Source organism: Prionailurus bengalensis, chromosome E1 (genome assembly GCF_016509475.1).
Source record: "Prionailurus bengalensis isolate Pbe53 chromosome E1, Fcat_Pben_1.1_paternal_pri, whole genome shotgun sequence".
Lineage (NCBI taxonomy): Eukaryota > Metazoa > Chordata > Mammalia > Carnivora > Felidae > Prionailurus > Prionailurus bengalensis.
This window is the reverse complement of record NC_057347.1, coordinates 53,494,830-53,518,009: the sequence shown is the minus strand read 5'-3', so window position 1 is coordinate 53,518,009 and position 23,180 is coordinate 53,494,830. Positions and strand designations below refer to the sequence as shown.

At 55.0% G+C, this 23,180-nt stretch overlaps 1 protein-coding gene across 2 annotated transcripts in view; it reads left to right on the top strand.

Annotated features, from left to right (window-relative positions):
* Nucleotides 1-23,180, top strand: part of SDK2 (sidekick cell adhesion molecule 2) — a 262,290-nt gene that overhangs the window by 124,152 nt on the left and 114,958 nt on the right. For both annotated transcript variants that reach the window (XM_043585159.1, XM_043585158.1), the window contains exon 2: nucleotides 3,584-3,743. In XM_043585159.1, the coding sequence (XP_043441094.1) occupies nucleotides 3,584-3,743 (160 nt within the window). The remainder of the gene's footprint in view (nucleotides 1-3,583; nucleotides 3,744-23,180) is intronic.

Genomic DNA, 23,180 nt, shown 5'->3' with positions numbered 1-23,180 from the left:
CACGGAGCCCTATCGTGCTTTCGGATCGGGGCCCAAGGGATAGGAAAAAGCGGTATCTTACTGAGTTTTATTTGCCTTTCTCTTATCAGGCGGTTCAGCATCTTTGTCTGTGTTTCAGAGTTATTTGTAATTCTTTTCTGTGAACTGTTCAGATCCTTTGTCCAGTTGGTTAGTTCATCTTTTTCTTCCTGATTTATGGGAATATTTTTTATACCGGGAAAATGAGCTCTTTGTCCATGATAGAAGTTGCAAATATTTTCCCCGAGTTTGTCATTTGTTGCCTTTTTGTTTATGGGTATTTTTTTTTCCGTGCAGAATTTTTATATAGCCGAAGTTATCAATCTGTTCTATGACTTCCTGGACTTTGTCTAATACTGCATCACCTCCTGAAGATTATATATTTTTAAACCTCTGTGACTTTCGTCTACTCCCTTTAGAATTTCATTTTTCTCGCTTAAAACACTGATGGATCCATCTAGCATTTATTTTGAGGAAACATGTGAGGAAGAGATTCAACTTTATCCCCCACCCCCCTACACCCCCCGCCCCAAATGTCTCCCTAGCTGTTCCAAAGCCATTTGGTGAATAATTGATCTTTTCCCCACCGACTTGAAATTCCACTTTCATCATATATTAAATGATCCCATATGTACTGAGGTCTATTTCTAGATTCCGAGTCTGTCATTTCATCAGATTATTGGTGCAAGAACACACTGTTTTAATTATTGCAACTTTATAATACAGTTCGGTATCTGGGCTTGTCTTTTTCACCTATTACACTTTTACAGAATTTCTTAGGTATTCTTTTGTCATTTAAAAAAAATTTTTTTAACGTTTTTTTTTAATTTATTTTTGAGACAGAGAGAGACAAAGCATGAACGGGGGAGGGTCAGAGAGAGGGAGACACAGAATCTGAAACAGGCTCCAGGCTCTGAGCTGTCAGCACAGAGCCCGACACGGGGCTCGAACTCACGGACCGCGAGATCATGACCCGAGCCGAAGTCGGCCGGCCACTTAACCGACTGAGCCACCCAGGCGCCCCTCTTTTGTCATTTTTTTAAGTGTGAACTTTAGATTCGCTTTGTGTAGTTAAAAAAAACTGTAGTGTGTATGTGTGTGTGTGTGTGCGCGCGTGTGTTTTCCAAGTGAGGAAAAGTTTAAGGGAATGACACCCGTATAATATTGATTCTTTCAGTATTCAAGAATTCAAATTTCTTTCTCCTCCTTTCTCAGCTCCTTCCCACTGAGAAGGTGGCTAACAGGGCTGTCGTGCACAGTTGCACAAGTAGTAAACTGCACAATCCAAGCTCTTAGACTGTGAAAGGTGCTGCCGGTACCTGCCAACAGGGCATGAGCTCTTCCCTCCTGTAGTCTGCCCATCTGCCCACACGCTTAATAGTAAAGCATGTGCCTAAAGCGTGTGCCAGGCACCATTTCTAACCTCTTTATGTTTTTTAATTCATTTGATACAACAAACGTATCCCCCAGTTTACAGCTAGGAGATTGAAATGCAAAAAGGTTATCAGTAAGCTCCCCAGGGTCAACGACTGGTGCATTCACGGCACAGACATCTCTCTCTGCACGTAAACGCACGTATACATGTGCCCAGACACACACTTGAACACACAAACACGTAGATACACACATAAGAGCACACACCTACATACACACACAGATACACACGGAGACTCAAGGACCCATAGACAATGCACACGGGGGCACGTGCACACCCGGCTGGCCCCCCCGCCCCCCACCCCAGCATCCTTTCCCTGTCGGTGCCTCCCCCCTACTGCCGCACTGCCAGTCGCCCCGCCATCCCCTGCTTTGGGAAGACGGCAGGCCTATCAAGGGAAACCAGCTGGCCGCACTCCTGACATTGCTCAGTGCTGGGTAGGGCCTCCCCCCTGCCAAATCCTTGTATCGGATGGCAGGGGGAGGGCGGACCACACCGCAGGGGCTGGGGGAGAGGAACCTCAGTTCCTTCCAAGCTTCCTGGGGAGGATAACTAGGGCTGGGGGATGCAGGGATGCTCGGGGCTCGGTGGTACCCAGCAGGTTCTCAGGAAAGGGCAGCCCCGCCCTCCTCTTCCCAGAGTCATTATCTCGGGCAGGGCAGCCGCTGGAATCAGCCCATCCCAGCTCCTGTTGCTGGGCTCCAGGCAGGCGCCCCGGAGAGCCCGAGCACTGAACTGGAACAGGCGGACGTGATAACAGGTTGCCCAGTGAACTGGGTTACGGAGGTGAGGGGGTCTGAGTGCAGAGCGCGTGTGCACACGTGTGCACGAGCGAGTGTGCAAGCGCCCGCCCCGCCCGCCCCCTCTGATGTTCTGGCTCTGAATCAGCCCCGCATCTCATCGGAGGGATTGAATCACTAGGAGTGTTATTGTTTTAAAACAAACGAGTGATGACAGGAACTAACAGAGGGTTTTTAAAAATGCAATTCAAAGGGCTCTCAAACGCTGCTGGGGAATAGGAATGTGCCTTTGAAGTGCGAATGTGCCCATTTGTCAAACAGAGGCAGAGCCGCTGCCTCAGCAGAGTGGGCTGCGGGCAAATGGGTGCCTCCTCGCCTCTCTCCCCTCTGCTGCCACCGGAGGTGGGCGGGGGACCAGGGGACCAGGGGACCAGGGGTGGGTGCCACTCCCCCAGCACACTCCCCCAAAAGAGGGCCTCCTGAAGGGCTTTGGAAGGCGGTAAGCTGCAGGATGGTTGTCGGGAGTGATGCAGAGATGGGGAGGAGGGGCTCAGCACCTGCCTGCCCTGGCTCTCCCTCCACACACATCCAGGCTTGCCCTCCAGCGGCCCCCACAAAGAGAGCTGGTAGCAGGAATGAGGTTCAAGGAAGACTCCCCCCCCAGTAATCACAAGCTATGCGCTCATGAGATTCAGACCTGGGGTGTGGGGTGGGGGCATAATGCCAGTTGACCCGGCCCCAGACGTATATCGCTGGTGCTTTGAGTGGTCGGTCTGCACTTGAACCCAGGGTGAGGCCTTGACGTGAATGTGAACCCGCCTGCAGACCACAGACACCTAATTCTGCCCAAATCTGAGGGTAAGAGGACAGAAGGGTCAAACAACCTGGCGGTGGAGAGGGCCCGCCGGATGGACTCTGCCCATGATGCTTTTGACGGGCTCTCCCAGCCTTAGGGGCAGGACTCGGGACGTCCCTGCCACCTGCCGCTCGTATCAACCCACCCCTCCCCCGGTTTCCTTGTGACATTTATATTCCCTTTGACCAAAGGGCAGTAAGTGCCCCCAGAATCACAGGGTGTCCAGTGGATGGGGATCTCGAGGGGAGAGCGACAGAAAGCACCAGAACAGGGCGGTGGCAGCAGAGGCCGTGAGCCTGGCGCGGTCTGGGAGGAGGGAGGCCGAGAACTGGTTGGTAGGGGTGGAGGACTCCCTCTGAAGATCAAGCTCCGAAGTCAGACCGACCCAAGTTCAAGTCCTTCCCGGCCACGTGACCTTGAGCAAGTTAGCTGGCTGCACCTGCTCTGTCTGCCCAGGGCGTTAAGGCACCACGTGAGCAACCACCTGAAGGTGAGCACTGCTAACTTGTGGCTTTGTGTCTCTGTTTACCACAGATGATGTGGCCCCCTATTTCAAGACGGAGCCCGTGCGAACGCAGGTGCACTTGGAGGGGAACCGCCTGGTGCTCACGTGCATGGCCGAGGGCAGCTGGCCGCTGGAATTTAAGTGGCTCCACAACAGCAGGGAGCTGACCAAGTTCTCGCTGGAGTACAGGCAAGCCTCCCCTCCCCTCCCTCCTGGCTGCCAGAGCCCCTGCTGTGCCCTGAAGGGGAACTAGGGTGGGGGGCCCCCGTGGCCATTTGGGGGACAGGAGTTCCCACACCAGTGCTACTGGGAGGCTGGGGTGGCGGAAGTCAGGGTGGAGGGGGGAAGACAGCCCTGCCCCGGGAGTATGAGGACCCTGCCTTGCTGAACCCAATGGAGGATGTCTAGGTAGGGGGCCAGACGGAGTGGCTCATGCAACAAGGATTGAGGTCGGGGAGCTTACTCCCAGCAGCTGGGCTGTGGTCATGACTGTGACCAGCCCCTGCTCCCCAGCCCCCAGGAGAACTCTGCTATCTCCGGGGAGCACTGGGGGGGCTTGGATCCGACACACAGGTGGGGCATGTAGCAACCCGGGATCAGTAAGGGAAGGACATCTTGTATTTGGGGGCACGGAAGTGGCCTGCCCGAGGCTTTTGGGCTTGTCCCTACTCCATGTTTGTGCCCGTGCCCTGAGCTCTGGACTGGCCCTTCCCTCCCCAGGACACTGCCAAATGGGGAGAACAGAGAGGAGGGAGGGGCACAGGGTCTTAGTGAAGGGGGATTGTCGCCAGAAGCATGAGCAACGGGCGGCTGGGACCCCCAAGCCCGGCCTGGCCTCCGGCCTTTCCTCCCGGCAATCCCTCCCTCCTCCCTCCGGCATCTCCACCTGCTTTCACCGCCTCCCCACCCCTGCGGCTGGTGATTAATCCCCAGGCCTGATGTGCATAATCGGTTTTGTTGGGGAAACAAGATTGTCTTGCCCTGGGGATGTTGATACAGATCTGCCACCAGGGACCAGAATGCAAATAACAGGACGGTACTTAATTACTGGCGGATCTGTCCTTTCCAGAGAACCGGCCTTTTCTTTGCTGAGCAGGGAGGCCAGAGTTCAGGGCGACAACCCCCCACCCTGCCCCCTCCGCATCCCTTCTGCCCCAACCCTGGACTGGATCGGCTGGTGGACGTGGCCACTTTGTCAGAGGAGGGAGCTGGAGGGTCCAGGACAGGAGGACCACATTCCCCTCCGGATGGTGAGAGGCCAAGGAAGCAGGGGGCCTTCCAGTGCTGGCCGCTCTGGGTGTTGGGTCTCCAGGGAGCCCACAAGGGAGACCAGGGGTGTCTCCCCGAGCAGCCTCTGTGGCGGTTTGCACCCGGGGACCCAGAGCGCTCCTGGCTGCTACCTGGCGTCCCTGAGGCAGTTTTGACACCACAGGTGTAAGTGGCCTCCCAGCCTGCCCCTGACTTCTTCTGGAAGGAGGAGGAGGGTTGGGACTGCTAGGCTGCCAGTGTGGACGGTACACAGGGACAGCTGCTAAGGATCAGCTTAAGGATCAGACTTGCCCATGGATGCAACGGGCTTCCTCTGAAAACAGCTCTTTGTCTTGGAGGCGTCCAGGTAGTGGTCGGGGCCCCAGCTATTGATGATGGTAACGATCATCGGAATCACTGGCAATGAAAAGGAATTAACTACCTGGCAGGCGTTATGTGCGCCCTGTGTGATTATCTCATTCAATCCTGCCAGCCATCCTTTGAGAACGTTCAGTTATTTTTCCCATTCGACAGATGGGCAGACTGGGGCTCAGAGACATTAAACACTTCCCCCAAGGTCAGATGGTTGAGCTGGGCTTCAAATAGAAGTCGTCCGGCTCCAGGGCTGGAAATTCTTTACGTCCAGCCTCTCGCTGAGGAAGGACTGTGACCTTGGCTTCCTTAATATGCATCCCAAGCAGCCTCTACTAAGTGTGCTTTGCAGGTTCTAGAAAACAAAGCAGAGAGGGGAATGCAAATACCGTTGAGCCTTGAACAGCATGGGCTGAGCCACACGGGTCCACTAACATGCGGGTGTTTTTGATAAATACAGCGCACGCAGCACTGTAAATGTATTTTCTCTTTCGTACCGTGTTCGTAATAACATTTTCTTTTCTCTGGCTTACTTTCCTGGAAGACTACAGTATGTGATACATATAGTGTACAAAATAACGTGAGAATTGACGGTTAATGCTATCGGGAAGGCTTCCGGTCAACGTAGGTCTTAGTAGTTCAGTTGGAGGGGCGTGGGGAGTCAGAAGTCACGTGTGGATTTTTGACTGCACGGGGGTCGGCTCCGGCTCTTACGTTGTCTGTGGGTGAGCTGTGTTCTGTTACAGAGTTTCGTTGGGTGGAAATTTCAGGGGGACGCAAACACGCGTCCGGGGGGGAAACTCATCCGCTTGCCTCCTCACCCAGGAAGGCTGGCCGTGACGGCACGGCAGCCACCGGGTGCCCAAGTACAAGTCGGTCGGGATTTTGTTCTAATCAAATATGTTGCTGTGCCCATAAGAAAGGTCTCTTCTCCGGGCGCCGGGGTGGCTCAGTCGGTTGAGCGTCCGACTCTTGATTTGGGCTCACGGTTTGTGAGTTCGAGCGAGCCCTGCCTCAGACTCTGCGCTGACAGCGTGGAGCCTGCTTGGGATTCTGTCTCCCTCTCTCTCTGCCCCTCCCTCCCCTCTCAAAATAAATAAATAAACTTAAAAAAAAAAGGAAAGCAGAAGAATTAGTTGTAGACATCATGTCACTTCACCCCTAAGTAGAATTTCCCGAGAATAAGGCATTGCCCTATAGAACCACAGTGCAATTTTCACACTCAGAAAATTTCACAGCGAGGGACGCCTGGGTGGCTTGGTCAGTTGAGCGTCCGACTCTTGATTTGGGCTCAGGTCATGATCCCAGGGTCAAGGGATCGAGCCCCACATCAGGCTCTGTGCTGAGCATGGTTGAGATTCTCTTTCTCTCTCCCTCTACCCCTCTACCCCCCGCCTCAAAAGAAAATTTTTAAATAAAAAAAAAAAGAATGGAAAATTTCACATTGATACGTCTGTCCCAATTATGTCCATTGTGGCCGTTTTTATTATTGTTTGATACAAGATCTCATCAAGGACCACACATGAAATGTGGTTGTCATGACTCTTTAGACTCCTGAAATCTAGAACTATCCCTCATTGTTTCTTGCTACCTTTCACGGCGTTGACATTTCTAAGAGCTCAGCCAGTTTTGCAGAATGTCCCCTAGGGTAGATCTGTCCAGTTACATCCTCCTGATTAGATTCAGGTTAAACCTTCTTGGCAAGAAAATTACCCAGATGTGAGTCCTTCGTGCTTCATACCTGAAGACACTTCCTGTCACTTTGCCCCATTATTGGTGAGGTTACGTTTGATCAGCTGGTCAAGGTGATGTGCACCAGATTTCTCCACTGTCAAGGTCTGGAGGTATTGTTTTCCCTTTGTTTTTTTTTTGTTTGTTTTGTGTGTGTGTGTGTGTGTGTGTGTTAATGTTTATCTTTATTTTTGAGACAGAGACAGCATGAGCAGGGGAGAGGCAGAGAGAGAGGGAGACACAGAATCAGAAGCGGGCTCCAGGCTCTGGGCTGTCAGCACAGAGCCCGACGTGGGGCTCGAACTCGCCAACTGCAAGATCATGACCCAAGCCGAAGTCGGACGCTCAACCGACTGAGCCACCCAGGCGCCCCTTCCCTTTGAGGGATAACTCGAAACTGTGACTCTTCTCTTCCCCAGAAATCTCTCGCTCGGTGGTTGAGTATCCACTGAGGAGTCTAACCTGAATCAGTTATTACCTTTGTGGTTGTGATAAGCAGATTTTCTACTTCTATCTTTCCTTTTACTTTTATTTGTCATTTTGGTGGGGGGGAGTAATCATTTTTTTTTTTAATTTACATCCAAATTAGTTGGCATATAGTGCAACAATGATTTCAGGAGTAGATTCCTTAGTGCCCCTTACCCGTTTAGCCCCTCCCCCTCCCACAACCCCTCCCGTAACCCTCAGTTTGTTCTCCATATTTATGAGTCTCTTCTGTTTTGTCCCCCTCCCTGTTTTTATATTATTTTTGTTTCCCTTCCCTTATGTTCATTTGTTTTGTCTCTTAAAGTCCTCCTATGAGTGAAGTCATATGATATTGGTCTTTCTCTGACTAATTTCACTTAGCGTAATACCCTCCAGTTCCATCCGCATAGTTACAGATGGCAAGATTTCATTCTTTTTGATCGCCGAGTAATACTCCATTGTGTGTGTGTGTGTGTGTGTGTGTGTGTGTATGTATATATATACCACATCTTTGTGTATGTGTGTATATATATATATATATATATATATATATATATATACCACATCTTTATCCATTCATCCATCGATAGACATTTGGGCTCTTTCCATACTTTGGCTATTGTTGATGGTGCTGCTATAAACATTGGGGTGCATGTGTCCCTTTGAAACAGCACACCTGTATCCCTTGGATAAATGCCTAGTAGTGCAATTGCTGGGTCGTAAGGTAGTTCTATTTTTAGTTTTTTGAGGAACCTCCATACTGTTTTCCAGAGTGGCTGCACCAGCTTGCGTGCCCAATTTGTCATTCTTTTATAAAAAGGATCTTCCCTTTCTCACCTTCCTTTAAAATAATTTAGCATCAGTATGAACTGATGGATTATTTTTCTTATTCAGTGTGTTTCAATCTATCCGTGTCATTCTTCACTTTGATGCTCCGTAGTAACCCATAATCGGCCCGTGGAGCTTCCTCAAGCTGGATCCTGGGTCTTTTTGACATGTCGCTATTGGATTTCTAGCACTTTCTTGCTTTTTGGCTCAATAAAATGTACCGGATTCACCTTTGAAATAAATGCATACTGAAAATTGCAACCCAGAGGAGTTTGGCCGGCTTATCCCCTGCTTCTCCGATCACCGCTTGCCGCTGAGAACTTCCTAGTCTCTTGCGAACCCCAGGGCTTGAGTTGGGTGATAATATCCAATTTTCAGGCAGAAAGATGGCTGAATTTACTCAGCAAGTTGAGAGAAAATAAGATTGGAAGTGCCGCCATAAATTCCGCTATGTTTCCTACTCCGTCTCCAAAGGAACAACGTTGCATTCACATCCACTCTCCACAGGCCTTCATTCTCAGTGGGATCTGAAACAGAATGGCCGTGGCGTGTGTGCACGCGTGTGACACCCACACGAAGGAAAGCCTGCCGCATCCTTCTGAGGACGAATGACTGTGGGGGGCAGAATGGAAATAGCATGGACCTCAGAGTTGGGCCCCCCTGAATACAGTCACCTTCCTACCACTTCCTGGCTCTGGGCCTTGGGCGGAATTAGCCACGCGGCCTCTCGGAATCGGGAGCAGTAATGCCCACTCTAGAAAGTTCCAGTAAGAATTCAGTGGGATTCTACGGGACAAGCCCAGTCCCTGCTGCAACAGGCATGAAATAAACAGCACCTGCTAGGATTATACAAAGTGTTTGTCTCGGTAGAATAGCAGGACAGACCAGCCGGACCTCGGGACCTCGTGTGCAAGCGAGCACACCTCCTCCTAGGTGGTCACGGGGGCTCTGTGCACCTGTCCGATGACACCGTTATGGTCCAGGACCCTCTTTAGAGCTCTTCTTGTGGTCAAGTGCTGTGAGAGCCCCTTGTTGGTGACATATGTTACCGGTTTTGAAACCAGCCTTGAATTCCCAGTTTGAGAGTTCGGGGTACCACTGTGGGTATAAAGCATTATCAGACTCGAAGGAAATGAGATCTCTTGTCCCATGTGGGTGGGATACTGCCTGGGAAGACCGTCCCAAAGGGTTGGGCACTGTCCCCACTGCCACCCCTCCACCAGTGGGACAGGTGCACGGCCTCTCACCGTGGCTCTTGGTGTGTGTTGGGGGTGGGTGGGAGGAGGTTGAACACAATACTTACTTGGAAGTATACGCTCTAGTGTGTTTGTTAGCCTCTGTACATGCGCACACGTGTGGGGGGGTGGGTAGGTAGTTGGGTGGGTGGGTGTGACTCCTTCAGGCTCTTGTATCATGTTTAACCATCGTGAGTCTATGTCTGGGTGAAGCACATTGGCCTGTTAGCCTAACTTCCTGACTGGGTGGGATGGTAGCTCATGAAAGGTCAGGCCCTCTTGTGCTGCCCCTGGAGTCTCTTCCATCAGATCACTCTCCCCCATTCCCTCCCCTCGGCACCCCTCCTCTGCCCTCCCTTCCCCGCCTTCCACCCTCCAGGGCCCTCTCCCCAAGTCGAATCAATTCTGCTTCACTTTGCATCATCCACTGAACCAGCCAGAACTGTGTGGCTGGGGACAACCCACCCACACACACACACACACACACACACACACACACACACACACCAGATTCCCACGCATGGTTAACTGAACATACATCATCTCACAGCAGCACAAGGTGAGTGTTAGTACCGTCATTTTGCAAAATGACGAGACTGGAGCTCGGAGAAGTTCTGGAACTTGCCTGGGGTCATGAAGAGAGCAAGTGGCAGATCCAGGAAGGCTGTGTGACCCGTGTGGGTTCTTGTCCCACCTGTGTAGACGCACACGGGGTCCTGACGGGGCTCCTTCTGCCACGGTCCTGTCACCGTACGCCATTCCTCTGCCCTGAGAGGGCAAGAAGCCAGGGGCCCCGCAGACCCTGCGATGGGCAGGCGTGAGGAGGTAAGACAAGTGGAGGCCGAGTCCGGACTCCGAGGCCCCGGCTGGCCCCTGGCTGGCGTGGAGAAGAGCAGGTGTGTGGAGGGGAAGCTCGGAAGAGCCAGGCAGGACACTGGCCAGCCCCAGGCTGCGTCTCCAGCCCCACGGCCAGGCTGATGTCCCTTGTGGGGGAGCTGTGGTGTCAGGGCACTGCCCGCGGGCTCCGCGGCAGAGAGCAGAAAGCCCCGTGGCTGAGGCAGAGACCCACGCATGCCGCAGCCCTCGCTACGGGCACAAAGCAGGGGACACATGCGGGGCAGCCGCAGCCTTTGAAATTCTTCAGAGGAGAGGATGAAGAGAAACTCTCCGGGCCAGCTGCTTTGTCTCTGGCTTGTCCTCTGGCCTCCCCTTAGAAGTGAGAGCAGGCGGCCGAGGCCAAGGATGCAGAGGCCAGCGGGCTCCTGGCGGGTGCTGGAGCATATACCACGTGGGTGCCCAGAACTGAGCCAACCTCTAACTAACAGCGGTTCTGAGAGATTAACGCTATTATTATCTCCACCTCCTAGCTGGGAGTCCCAGCTCAGAAAGATTCAGCAACTTACCCGAGGTCACACAGCCAGACCTGGGAAGTCAGGTTTTACCCAGGGTCTTTTGGACCCCGAGCCTGTATCCCTCCCCCTGCTCTGAGCTGTCTTGCCGTGTTTGTCCCCCCCACAACAGTGGCGGCACTGCGGGGCCCAACTTTCCGGGGATGGCCCCCGCCAGCCTCCTAAACCAGCGCAGGGGAACTAGTCACAGCTAACACAAGGAGCTTACGTGGGCCCAGCCCCGTCTCAAGGACTTCACGTATGTTAACTCTTGATGACGAACGCTTCAAGTGATCATCTACCCCATGCCAGGCCATGTGCCAGCCCCTTTCCTGTAGGCACCTGTTCTCAATCCCCGTGCATCAGCAGCTCCTACAGGAGAGTCGTCTTGGTAGGGAGGGACGTGGGGCTTCAAGACTGAAGTCTCTGAACCAAGATGAGAGCCAGATCCTCTCCCTCCAGGTTTGATGGAGGAACATCGGGGGACGCTACTTTGCTCAGTCGCAAGGCACGGATCTAGGACTCTCTGCCCACCTGGCACACAGCTGGTCAAGGAGGACAGTCAGGGAAGGCAGTGCCAGCCCCGCCCTTCCCACCGCCCTTGGGAAAGGTTTGTTCTAGCCGAGGAGCAGGACTCGTGGCTCGTGTGCGCCCAGACTGAGGAGGGACAGCAGGTGTAAAGGCCTGGAGAAGTTGGGGGCAGCTTGTGGAAGATGTCGAACTTGCACCCAGAGGGGAAGAGGCATTGGCGGGGACGGGAAGTGAACGGGTGGAGCTCCCCTGGAGTGTAGACATTGGGTGCTAAATAAGACAGGGGAGCCCTGACCCCCATAGAGGGTGCAGCGCGGGATGGAAACAGCACTCAGTAACTCTTCACGTAATGCCGGGCTCCAGTTTCAACAAGCGCCATCAAGGTGAAGGACAGGTCGGAGAAGGTGTCACTGGGGACGCTGAGAATGAGCAGGGTTAGGCAGAGCTGGGAGAGGCGGAAGTGGGGCTTTGGAGACAGCCGTGTGCCATGCGCGCAGACAGAGGAGCTGAAAGAAAGCCGGCACGGACAGGAGGTCAGGATGCTGGGGAAGCGGCCAGGGTCAGTCAAGTCGGGGCTCGCTGGCGCTCCCGGGGAGCTCTTCCCTCAGGCCAAAAGCTGTGTGGGGCCCTTGACTCGTTTTTCACAGAGAAGGGCCATGATCAGGTGTCCATTTCTAAACCCTGTAGCCAGGCACCGGGGCGGAGAGTGGACTGGAGGAGGACAGGCGAACGCCGGGGTGGACAGGGGTGACAGGAGGCGGGCGGCCAGGCCATCTTGGAGACAGTGGGGAGCGGAGGAGCGGAGGGGTCTGACACATATCCAGGAGGCAGAACTGAGCAGACGTGACGAGGGGCTGGACGTGCGGGTGAGGGAGGAAGGCAGGTGGAGAGGCAGGGACTTGGTGGAGGAAACCCTGGAAAAGCAGGGAGTCTCCGTGCTCCCCTTGGGTGCGTGGAGAAACACCGGGTAGCAGCATCCAGCAGGCGAGGAAGATACGCGCGCCTGGGGTGGGGAAGGAAAGCCCAAGCTGAAGATCTTGACTTAGGGATCACTGACATCAGCGTGACAGCGGACCCCGTGGGAACGGGCAGGGCGAGAGAGCAGCCGTAGCTCGGAGGAAAGAGCCCCAGAGCCCCCGAAAGCAAATAAACAAAAGAGGTGGGAACCTGCCCAACGGAACGAAAGCAAGAGACCAAGACGGAGATCAGGGTGTCACAGAACGGGGAGGGGGTTTTGAGAAGGACCGAGTGGCAGGCTGTGTGTCGACGGCTGTGGGACACTAACAATGGTCAGCTAGGTGTAGGGACATAGGGGAGCTTAGGGACAGTGAGGGGGGCTGGATGAGGAGCCAGTGAAGGGGAAGATGTGAACGTGGCAGGGGGGCGAGACTGGGCCAGCGATGCTGCCCTGCGATCAGGGAGACACGGCCGGCACAGGATGGCGGAGGAAGGATCATGACTGCCAGGAGGGACATTCTGGGCTGCGTCCTGCAGGAGGCGGGCGGTCTTTGGAGGATTTGGGTCAAGGGCGCCTCAGGCCCCTGTGTGCCCTTGTCCTGCCCCTCTTCCCAGTCTCCTCCCTCACCCACATCCTTGGCTAATGGGAGGAATGAGTCCTTTCCTGATGGTGCCTACTGTTCAGGACCACCTGCCTTTACCTCTCCCCAGTGACCTGCACTGTCCTCACTCACTTCTGCTGCCTGATCTTCCAAGGCTCAGTGCGAGCATCCCCCCCAGTAGGAGTCCCTGTCTTGACTGTGACTCAGTGTATGCCTTTGGGCAAATGACTTAAGCCCTGCCTCAGCTGCCCGGTCTGTTAAATGGGAATAATAACACCAGTTATTACAGGCTGCCTCCCGGAGGGTCATGAGTGTCATGTAAGGCTAAGTGTATGGAAGGGTGGCTGCTCATCGATGGCTGTGTAAGTGGAAATGGCGGCCTTCCAGGCCACCAAGCACACACCACCCACCCATGTCCACACCGCGGGGCAGGCTGTCCCCGCCTCCTTCTGTCTGGCCACACTCTCCTTCCAGTGCTTGTAGGAGGCTCTGGACTCCTCTTCCTCAACAAAGCCAGACCCTCCCCTCCCCCCCCCCAACCCCATTGCCAGCCTCTTTGGAGATAAACTCTGATTTGGCCATGAGTTTGGACATCCTGTCTGAAAATTGAAGGCTGCCGGTGAGGAAGCTGAAGTGCAGGAATTAGTTATGATGGGCATAAATTGAATTTTAATAGAGATGTACGTGGCCTGGAGCCAGTGTACTCAGGCAGAGGGAAGGTAGTAATTAAAAGTTAACGAGTTTAGAAATGTCGTAATCCTTGGGGAGGGATGGGGGAGGTGGGCTGGGAGGAGAAAGAGGCCCCCAGCCAAGCGTGCTGTCCTTCCCCTGACCCAGAGGCCCCCCTCCCGCTCCGGCGGAGCCCGGGAAGGGAGGAGGGGTGCAGGGAGCCTAGCCAGCCCCTCGCCTGCACACACAGGGCCGGCTTTCAACGATGGGGGAGGGAGCAGGGTGAGAGGGACCCCCCCAGACGATACCCTGTGCCACCCACGAGGAAGACCATGAGCAGAGCAGGGTTTCTCAGCCCCGGCACTGTTAACATTGGCGGCAGATCGCGTTTTGTCGTGGGGACTGCCGCGTGGACGGCAGGGGGGGTTAGCGGCACCCCTGGTCTCCATGCACTACATCCCAGTAGCCCCCTCCCTGAAATGTGACAGCCAGAAATGTCTCCAGCACCACCAAGTGTGCCTCAGAGGGCCACATCCACCCCGTTGAGAACCAGTGGTCGAGAGCAAGGTGCCGCCCCCCCCTGCCCAGACTCTCCCAGCTGGAGCCACCAGAGCTTCCCGGGTGCGAGCAGGCGTCCAGTCCCACACGCTAGAGTCGGCGGGTGGCTTGGCACTGGGGGACATGAGGGTGGAACTGGCCGGCCACCCTCCAGCCCCTTGGGGGGGGGGCCTCTCCTCCCCCCACCCGGTTGAAATCGACGGGACTTCCTGTTGCAATAGAACTGCTTTCCTTCCACGCTCCATTTGTTCCCCGGGCATGGGATGCACGGGCAGGTAGGACAGATCCATTGCACAGATGAGAATATGGAGGCTCGGAGAGACCCAAGTTCATTTACCCAGTGGGCAGAAGGGTAAATAAGGTGTAAATAAGGAGTCCTAGTCGGCTCTAGGTGAGGAGCTTGGGCTGGAAGGCAAGTTGGCATCTTAGTTACCTGGAGCGGCCATGACCCCTGTCCCCACAGGGGCCCAGGAGCGCTGGGGTGGGGGCCTCCCCCTGCTTTGGGACAGCTTCTTCCTGGCCACGGGGGATTGCTGGTGAGTGACAGGAGAAGCCGGGAGAGAAGCGACAGGGAGGGAGCCCCGCAGGGTCAGGGCAGGTGGTGGGCAGCGAGGGGCACAGCTGGCTTCCCTGTGCCTCAGGTTGACGCGGCAATAATTATGTCAATTAAGATGAATAAGTTCGAAATGTAAGGGGAAAAAGGGAAACAAGAAGCAAAAGTCTCAGAAACATTGGCTGTCTCGGTTTCCATAGCAACCTGTCTCCTCACATCCTCACTAATGGGTCCTGGCTTGGGGAGGAAGTGGGCCCCCCACTCCCGCCAGGGCCAGAGACTCGTGGTGGGTGTCACCTCGCTGGACCCCAGCTGAGGCCTCGGGGAGGTGGGGGCACAAGCCCGGAGCCGTGACACCGTCATGCGGCCACACAACGATGGCCCGGTTGGCATCTAGGCTGAGCCCTCCATCCTGCAGCTGGGAGAGGAAAGTGACTTTCCTCAGGGACCAGACCGGGTGGGAGGGTCAGAGCTGCCATTCAAACCCAGGCTCCCTGCACCAGCATCCGGGGCTGCTGGGGTCTGACCGGGCTACCCAGTTGTGCAGGGTTCTGGTCTGGTAGAGAGCCAAGACTCCAGGATCCAGGTTGATCTGGTGACGTTTTCCTCATCAGGCTGAACCCCTCAGGAGGTGGGAGGGATGCCCTGTGCTGGGGGAGGCGGTTCTGGCCTCCCCTCTCTCTGCCCTTGGATGTCTTCTGAGTTCTCCCAGTGTCCCCACGGCTTCAGAGCACCACCCTGAGGAGTCATGGCCCCGAGAGCCCTTACTGGGGGGGGTGGGGGCAGGGAGGACATTCCAGGCATCATGGGTTCCCCCGAAGCTGGGGCAGGCAGAGAGAAGCTGCTGTCTTTCTTCTGCTGACATGGTAGGTAGGCACAGCTCTGGGTGTCCCGCCACAGCCCATGCATGGGCCACCCGCAGGACCCATCACACGGGCGCCCATGGTGTGTGCTCACTCACCAGCGTCCCGGTGGGTCACGCCCACAGGCGGCCCGAGGAACCCACAAAGCAGTAACTACACTTCCCATTTTATAGATGCAGAAACTGACACCCAAGGGGTAAAGTTAACGCATCCAGGGTTATGCTGCAAATTAGGGATGAGGCCAGGGATGTGCACCGGCTGCCAGCTTCACTGCCGGAACATTCTAGAACACACAGGTGTGCGCACACAAGCCACGCCCTCTCTTCCCCACCCTCCCCTCCTCCCACTTGGCAGTGACTGACAGATTCTCCAGAGCCCATCCCAGCAGCCCTGGGACAGGTGGCCTGGGGACCCAGACCCCCCACAGTACGGGACGGAACACGCTGGAGAAGTGCTCACTACCGCTTTAATGAAAGCCCCCCCCCCCCCGAAGAAAGCTCTTCTCTGATGAGCTGAGGCTATTTATTTCTGCCACAAGGAAACTTAACATGCAAATTAGGAAGGGCTTGATCATTCATCACCTGAAATTGACACATTTGAATCTGGCCTGAATCCCTGGGAACCGGCGCAGAGATGGGCGTAGGGTGGACATGTGCGGCCCAAGGTCCTTAGGGAGGCGGGGAGGGGTGGCGTCCATCAGAGGCACATATGTTTTTTATCTGGGATAGTCCAATGTGTGGAAATGAGATGTTCATTCCTTCTCCCCACGCGTCTGGACTGGAGACCCCAGCGTGCCCTAAGAACGCCCTTTCCCCAGATCTTCCTGTGGGCCTCTCCCTCATTGGCTTTCAGCCAGGACACAGAAACTAATTAGATCTTGACTCAGTTATGCGCTCAGGCAGGCAAATGGTCTAGACAGATGCCTGGGGAGTTGGTAATGACCCCTGCTTCCTGGGGGCTGACTCCCCTCTCCCCACCCATACCCCTCAGAGCCCCTTTCTGGCCCATGCGTGGGATTTCTCTGTGTGGGAGGGTTCAAGTGGTCTCTGCCCTGTGTCTTTGTCCCCATCAAGAGAAGTCGCTGCAGTGGCCCACTTTTCTGCCCTCTGGCTCATAGGGTACCGAGGTGTCTGTGACTTTGAATTTCCCACTCTGGCCAAGGGAGAGACCTGCTCCCAGCCGGCTGCCCAAGTCTCCTGCCCCACAGAGCCTCCTGGGAGTGGTAGGAGGGGTGGGGGTTGGGAACAGGAGTTTCAGCTCCAACTGGCGTCTCTGGGGGCTCAGTGTCAGCGGGGGGGGGGGGGGGGGGATCATCCAGGGCTTAGGGAAGGGAGAGGCCATTCTTCCTGCAGAATGGGGAAGGGTGACCAAAAGACATCATCTCACCAAAGACCTTGAGCAGACCGTGGAGGTCTGCACCTGCTCCTTTCCCCTGACCCCTAGGGAACCATACAGAGCTGGGGAGCCTCTGCCCACAGGAGCATGCCCAGCCTGCTCCCGGCCCCAGCCTCCAGTCAGTTACCTATTGCTGCCCAGAAAAACGCCCCAAAACTTCCTGGCTAAACAACCACGATTTATCATTTCTCTGCTGGTCATCTGCTGGGCTGGCCTGGGCTGGCCTGGGCTGGCCTGGGCTGGGCTGGACAGCTGTGGTACAGGCCTTTCTTCCTGTGGCTTACCATCCTTCATGGCCTAGTGGTCTTGGGGGCCTAGTGGTCTGAGAGGTGAATATAGAAGCTGCAAGGCTCTTGAGGCCTGGGCTTTGGAATGTGCCACCAGATTCTATTGGTGAAAGCAAGTCACAAGGGCAGACTGGGATTGGAGCCATCGCAAAATATTAGGGCCGTGCTCTCGAGTCTCCCAACCTCCACTCAGATCCGGCCGGTGCCTGGCAGTCGGCACAGATTACCTGTTCCAGATGGCAACTCACAGGCGGGTGCTCAGGGCCTCATTAACACAGTTCTGGCCTGGTTCCCCCACTAAGTTTCCCTGAAGTCACCTCCGAGGGTGACTTTGGAAAACCCAAAGGGAACGGGCGGAGATGGCCGTGAGTCATGCTGGACAAAGGCCAGAAAAGTCGGGGCCGGTGGGATTGTTTGCAGAGCTAGCTGCCGGGGGTCTGAGCAGGTGTTCACAAGGATGGGGAGGAGAGGCGGCTCAGGGCCCCAGGGCTCAGGGCATCTACCACCACAGCTCCTAACATGAGACGCCATGGAGCCCCGACCTTGCCACTGCTTCCCCGACTGGCTTGCTGGTCAAGGACTTGACGGGGAAGAGTGGGCTTCGGGCGCCGGGTTTGGGGGCTGTTAGAGAGGGCCGAGGGCAGTGCTCCCTCCTCGCGGGACCGATGGCTAGGTGAAAACTAATAACATTAATAACCCCAGTGGCAGCTAACTCTTAGCGAGCTGTGGCACACCTCACGTACAGCCCTGTCCTAAGTCCTTTCCGGGTCCCATCTCATGACACCCTCACAATGTGCCCGCAGGGAGGGACTACAGCGTGATGGTTAAGAGCACAAAATCTAGGGGCAGCCTCCTGGGGCTCTGCCACCTGCTGTGTGATCTTGGGCAGATTACTTAACCTCTCTGTGCCTTGGTTTCCTCAGCCTTTTTTTCATCTGCCAGATTTGGATAAAATGGATTCTGACCTCACAGAGTAGTTAATAAGGAATGAGTGGGTTACCATAATACAAAGCGCTTAAGATAGCGCCTGGTTTATATTATCGTTATTAATTAGTATTATCATTACCTCTGTCTTATAGATGAGGACGTGGAAGCACAGAGAGGTCAGACAACTGGCCCAGGGTCACACATACACTGACCGTCAAAAACCCTCCTCCTCCACCAGTGCCCACCAGCGCTTACAGCCTTTGCCCCCAAAGCCCCCAGCGCAGCGTTCGACCCCACTGGTTGTTTGGGTGCAGGTTTCTGATCTTGGCGGGAGGGCAGCCACGACTCTCACAGGGGGAGACGTAACCCAGAGCCAGGAGCTGGGGGAGGGCACAGGACTCAGACGCTTTCCCTGCCCGGGTGCCTGAGCCTTGGGACTCGGAGAGGAGACATGCAGTGATACCTGAAGCCTTGCCTCAGGTGGAACATCAGCCGTGACCTTGAAGCAGGTCCGCCCGAGGAACCCAGTGGGCATCTCATCACGTGCCCCCCTCCCCGCCCTGCCACACTACCCAGCAGCAGGCACTCAGGATGGCCGGGGAGGCCTCCTCCCAGCTTCCCTCCACCTGACCCGCCCAGGCAAGCTGCAGGGACCCCCGGGGAGACTGTGGTTCATCCTCCAGCCTTATCAACATTCATTAATCCCACAAACATCTGGCCTGGGGAAATCAGGAGCCTGGTGAAGGCCAGGGAGCAGGGCTCAGCTGGGCAGAGCCTGGCAGGGTTCACACCACCGCCCGCACTCAGTGCCCATCTAGAGCTCCCCCCTCCAAATTAGTGCTTCTAACACACGTGCGCCCCACCCCCTCGGTGTGAATTAGCCCTTATCCCTTGTGGTGGTTAAAGGGGCCCTCACAAAGTCCCTCCTGCTCAAAGACGAGCAAGTCCCTATTCCCTTCTGTTCTCTGAGACTCAGAGATGCCCAGGGGCCAATGTTTAGCTCCCAAGGGCAGCGCACTGTCTTGGCGGGTAGCAATGGGTACAGAATGGACTCGGAGTAGAACTGGAGAGCCATGCATTTCTAAGCAGGGTATGACGGTGGCAGAAACATCTTCGTCTAAACACAAGTGGCTGACGGGAGCACAGCAGCACAGACTGACGGTCTTACTGTTCTTACCGCCGTGCCCGCTGCTCACACTAACCCAGTGCCTGGCACGTAGTGGGCACTCCAGGCCGGGTTGAACGGTTCACGGTAACAGCAAACACATCAAACACATCCGGACGCGTTTCTTGAGTGGCTCCCAAGCGTCAGACGCCATGTGAAGCGCTTGGCTGCCAGTTCTGCTCACGTGTAAAAACCGCCCCGCCGTGCAAAATCACGCAGTAAAAACCACAGGCTAATGGGGGAAATGGGGGCGAGGGAACGACCTTCAAAAACTTCATTAGGGACACACGAAACAAAAGAGAGCAGCCTACTGAAGGCGCTCGCACGGTCTCCCGCGCGTTCCGTGGGTGAGAAATGCGTAAATACTACAATAAATCTGGCACTCGACCTCGGGAAAGGCCCGCAGCCGGCCTGTGAAGCTTGCTGGTCCGGAGTTTTTGTGAGGTGCGGGAGGGGGCGGGGTCTGAGACGGAAAGGAAAGCTGTCAGACCAGACAGGGGCAGGTGAGCAGAGGGGGCTTTGGGGGGCGGGGCGGGGCTGTGGTTCTGTGCCTTTACCCGGTGTTTCTTATGGATGAGTCACGTGTGGGCAAATGCTAAACTGCAGTGAGGTTCGGATGTTTCCCCGATGTGTCCCTGCAGCGTGGAGGAAGAAGGCTTCTGGGGGGCCCTCCGTCCAGCCCGGCCGGCAGGTCTAATTAGGAGGCCGCTTCTCTGCCATTAAAATAGACGGCCTCGCTCTGTGCACCTGAGAGGCTGGGGAGTCCCAGACAGAGCGAAGAGGCTGCTTGGCCCAGCCCTCTACGATTTGGCTACAGAGCACAAGCAGTCTGGCTCCTTGAGGCCAGATTTCCATGCAGCCTCTTACTAGGTGTAAAAAAAAAAAAAAAAAAAAAAAGGCCCCTAAGGAATTTCTGCCAGATGTCAGAAGCCCAGGACAAAGGAGCCTCCTTTTCTGCGGAGGAGAAGTAGCAGCCATGGGGGGAGATTCCAGAGCATCACTGTAAGCAGAAGACCGGCCACACTTCTTGCCTTTTTCTGTTGTTCCTTTTTCTTTTTTTCTTTTTCCAGTAGCCACACTGGCACCCCTCAAGCCTCAGGATTCCTTCCTTCCCAGTCACCTTTTAAAAATCCACACTGAATTGTCTGCAAGTCTGAACTCCTTGAACGCAGATTTTGCCTTCTCTGTTCCTTTCTCTCTGTCCCCGGTAATAATAGTGTCCCGCCCCAGTCTTTGCAACAACGATCCCACATCTTGTTACTCCTGGCTCTTAGAGGATTCTCTCAGCGGGGCTCCTGGGGCAGGACAGGTCCGGGCGGCTCCCAGGGAGGCATTTCGCTCTGGGATGTGCCCGCTACCCAGCCAGGGCACCGGGTCAGGGGCAGGCGTGGGGCGGGGACATGTCTGGATTCAGGTGGGCCTGACTTTGAATGTCGCTTTGCTGCCCTCTAGCTGGGTGACCTCGGGTGACTTGCTCAACCTTTCTGAGCCCAGGTCCCTGGCTATGAAACGGGACAGGAGTCACTTCTCCCTGCAGTAAACGCAGAGGTGAGCCAGATAACGTACGTCCAGTGTTTGCTGGGAACTGGATGCTCTTATCATTGTTGGGGGCGGGGGGGTGGTCCCTGCTTAATCTCCCCACGGTGACAGTGTGGCCACTTCAGACCTCCCTCCCCCCGCACCTGTCTTCTTGCTCCATGTCTGTGAGAACCACCCTGCTGATGCCAGCCTTTAATGAAGTGCTTTTCCTTATTCCTCGAGAGCAGTTAATTGGCCCAGAAGGTCCCAGGGCGGACAGCACCATCCCCGGCCAACTCAAGCCAGGGCTGTCACAGTGTTACAGCCTCCAGCTCAATAATGCCACCAGCCGTCTCATTGACCACAGTTCCTGAGATCAATCCGAGCATCGAACATCGTGGCTTCTCCTGGTAGAGCAGGGAGGTTCGGGACCACACACGGGGCTCACAGGTAGCAGGAACGCCAGGACAGGGACGGGAGGCTCTGCAGAGGGTCCTCTGCTTTCTAAACGAACCATCCGTGCTTGTAGGGACACCTGGGTGGTTCCGTCGGTTGAGTATCCGGCTTTGGCTCAGGTCACGATCTCAGGGTTCATGGGTTCGAGCCCTGCGTCGGGCTCTCGGCTGACGGCTCGGAGCCTGCAGCCCGCTTCGGATTCTGTCTCAGGCTCTCTCTGCCCCTCCCCTGCTTGTGCTCTGTCTCTCTGTCTCTGAAATAAATATTAAAAAAATTAAAAAAACAAAACAAGAAAGTGGTTGCACAAGCCCACACGCTGTGCCTTATGCGAGCAGCCGGCCCTGCTGGAGGCGGGAGGGGAGAGACTCTTTTCCTCGCCTTTTCCGGCTTCTGGAGGCTGCCTGCATCCCTTGGCTGTCGGCCCTGCACCCCTCCAGCTTCTGCTGTCCTTCTCACATCGCCCTCTCAGAAGGGCCCTTGGGATCACGTCGGGCCCAGCGAGTAATCCGAGATAAATGTCCGTGGCTCGTGGTCCTTCACTAAATCACAGCTGCCGAGTCCCTGTTGCGTGTGAGCTTGCCAGAGGTACTGTCACAAAGTGACACAAGCCAGGGGGCTTGAAACAACAGACCTTGATTCTCTCTCAGTTCTGGACACCGAAAGTCTGAAATCAAGGTGTCTGCGGGGCCCGTCTCCCTGAAGGTTCCCGGGGAAATGCATTTCATGGCTCTCTTCTAGCTCGTGGTGTGGTTGGCGCCCCTTGGCTTGTGACGCCACTGCTCTAGTTCCCCCTCCAGTGTCACATGGCCTTCTCCATGTCTGTTTCTCTTCTTGGAAGGTCATCGTCTGTATTGTATTAAGGTCCACCCTAATGACCTCATCTTAACTTGATTCCTCATCTGCTGAGACCCTCTTTCCAAATCAGGTCACATTCATAGGTATTGGGGGTTAGGATGTCAACACATCTTTTTGGGGGGACCCAATTCAACCATCATATCCTAGAAGGTGACATACTCGTGGGCTTTGGGAATTCAGATGTGGACATCTTGGGACAGCATACAAGATGTGGCCTCAGGGAGACACGTGCAAGTATATAGGACATTACATTAAGTTGTGACAAATGCACCAGATTTGGGACAACCCAGAGAGTATTCGAGAAGGCTTCCTGGAAGGGACATCCTGTTACCGAAAAACTGAGTTTGGCTGCCTGTTGCTCAAAAAGCCAATATCCAAGAGTCCAGTTTTTAATTATTTTTTTTATCTATTCATTTTTTGAGAGAGAGAGAGAGAGAGAGAGAGAGAGAGAGAGAGAAAGAGTGGAGTGGGGGGAGGGGCAGAGAGAGAGGGAGACACAGAATCCGAAGCAGGCTCCAGGCTCCAAGCTGTCAGCACAGAGCCCGATACGGGGCTTGAACTCATGAACCATGAGATCATGACCTGAGCCCACGTTGGACGCCCAACCAATTGAGTCACCCAAGTGCCTGCCAAGAGACCAGTTTTGACTAGAAAGGAATATGAGCTTATTCAGGAGGCCAGCAAGTTGGATTCTTGTCCAAAGTCCAACTCTGAGCTCTCTGCCTGGCCCCAGAGATTTTTAAAGGGTTTTAATCAGCTAAGGGAGTACAGCGGTCTGTGACATTTCTTGATTACGTGCAGACTCGATGATGCCAGCTACAGAGTTATTCGGTGCTCAGAGGTTGTACAAGAAGTTCTAGATCTTTGATGCCTGGGCTATGGGAGGGGGACTGTGCAAGAGAGCCTGGTGATGTGCACAAGTGCTCTGTTCTTTCTGCAAAGGAGGTCAGGGTCTCCAGATGCACAGAGGGAGGTCAGTAAAGTCATCGGTGTGCCCTTAAAAAAGAAAAACATTTTGCTAAA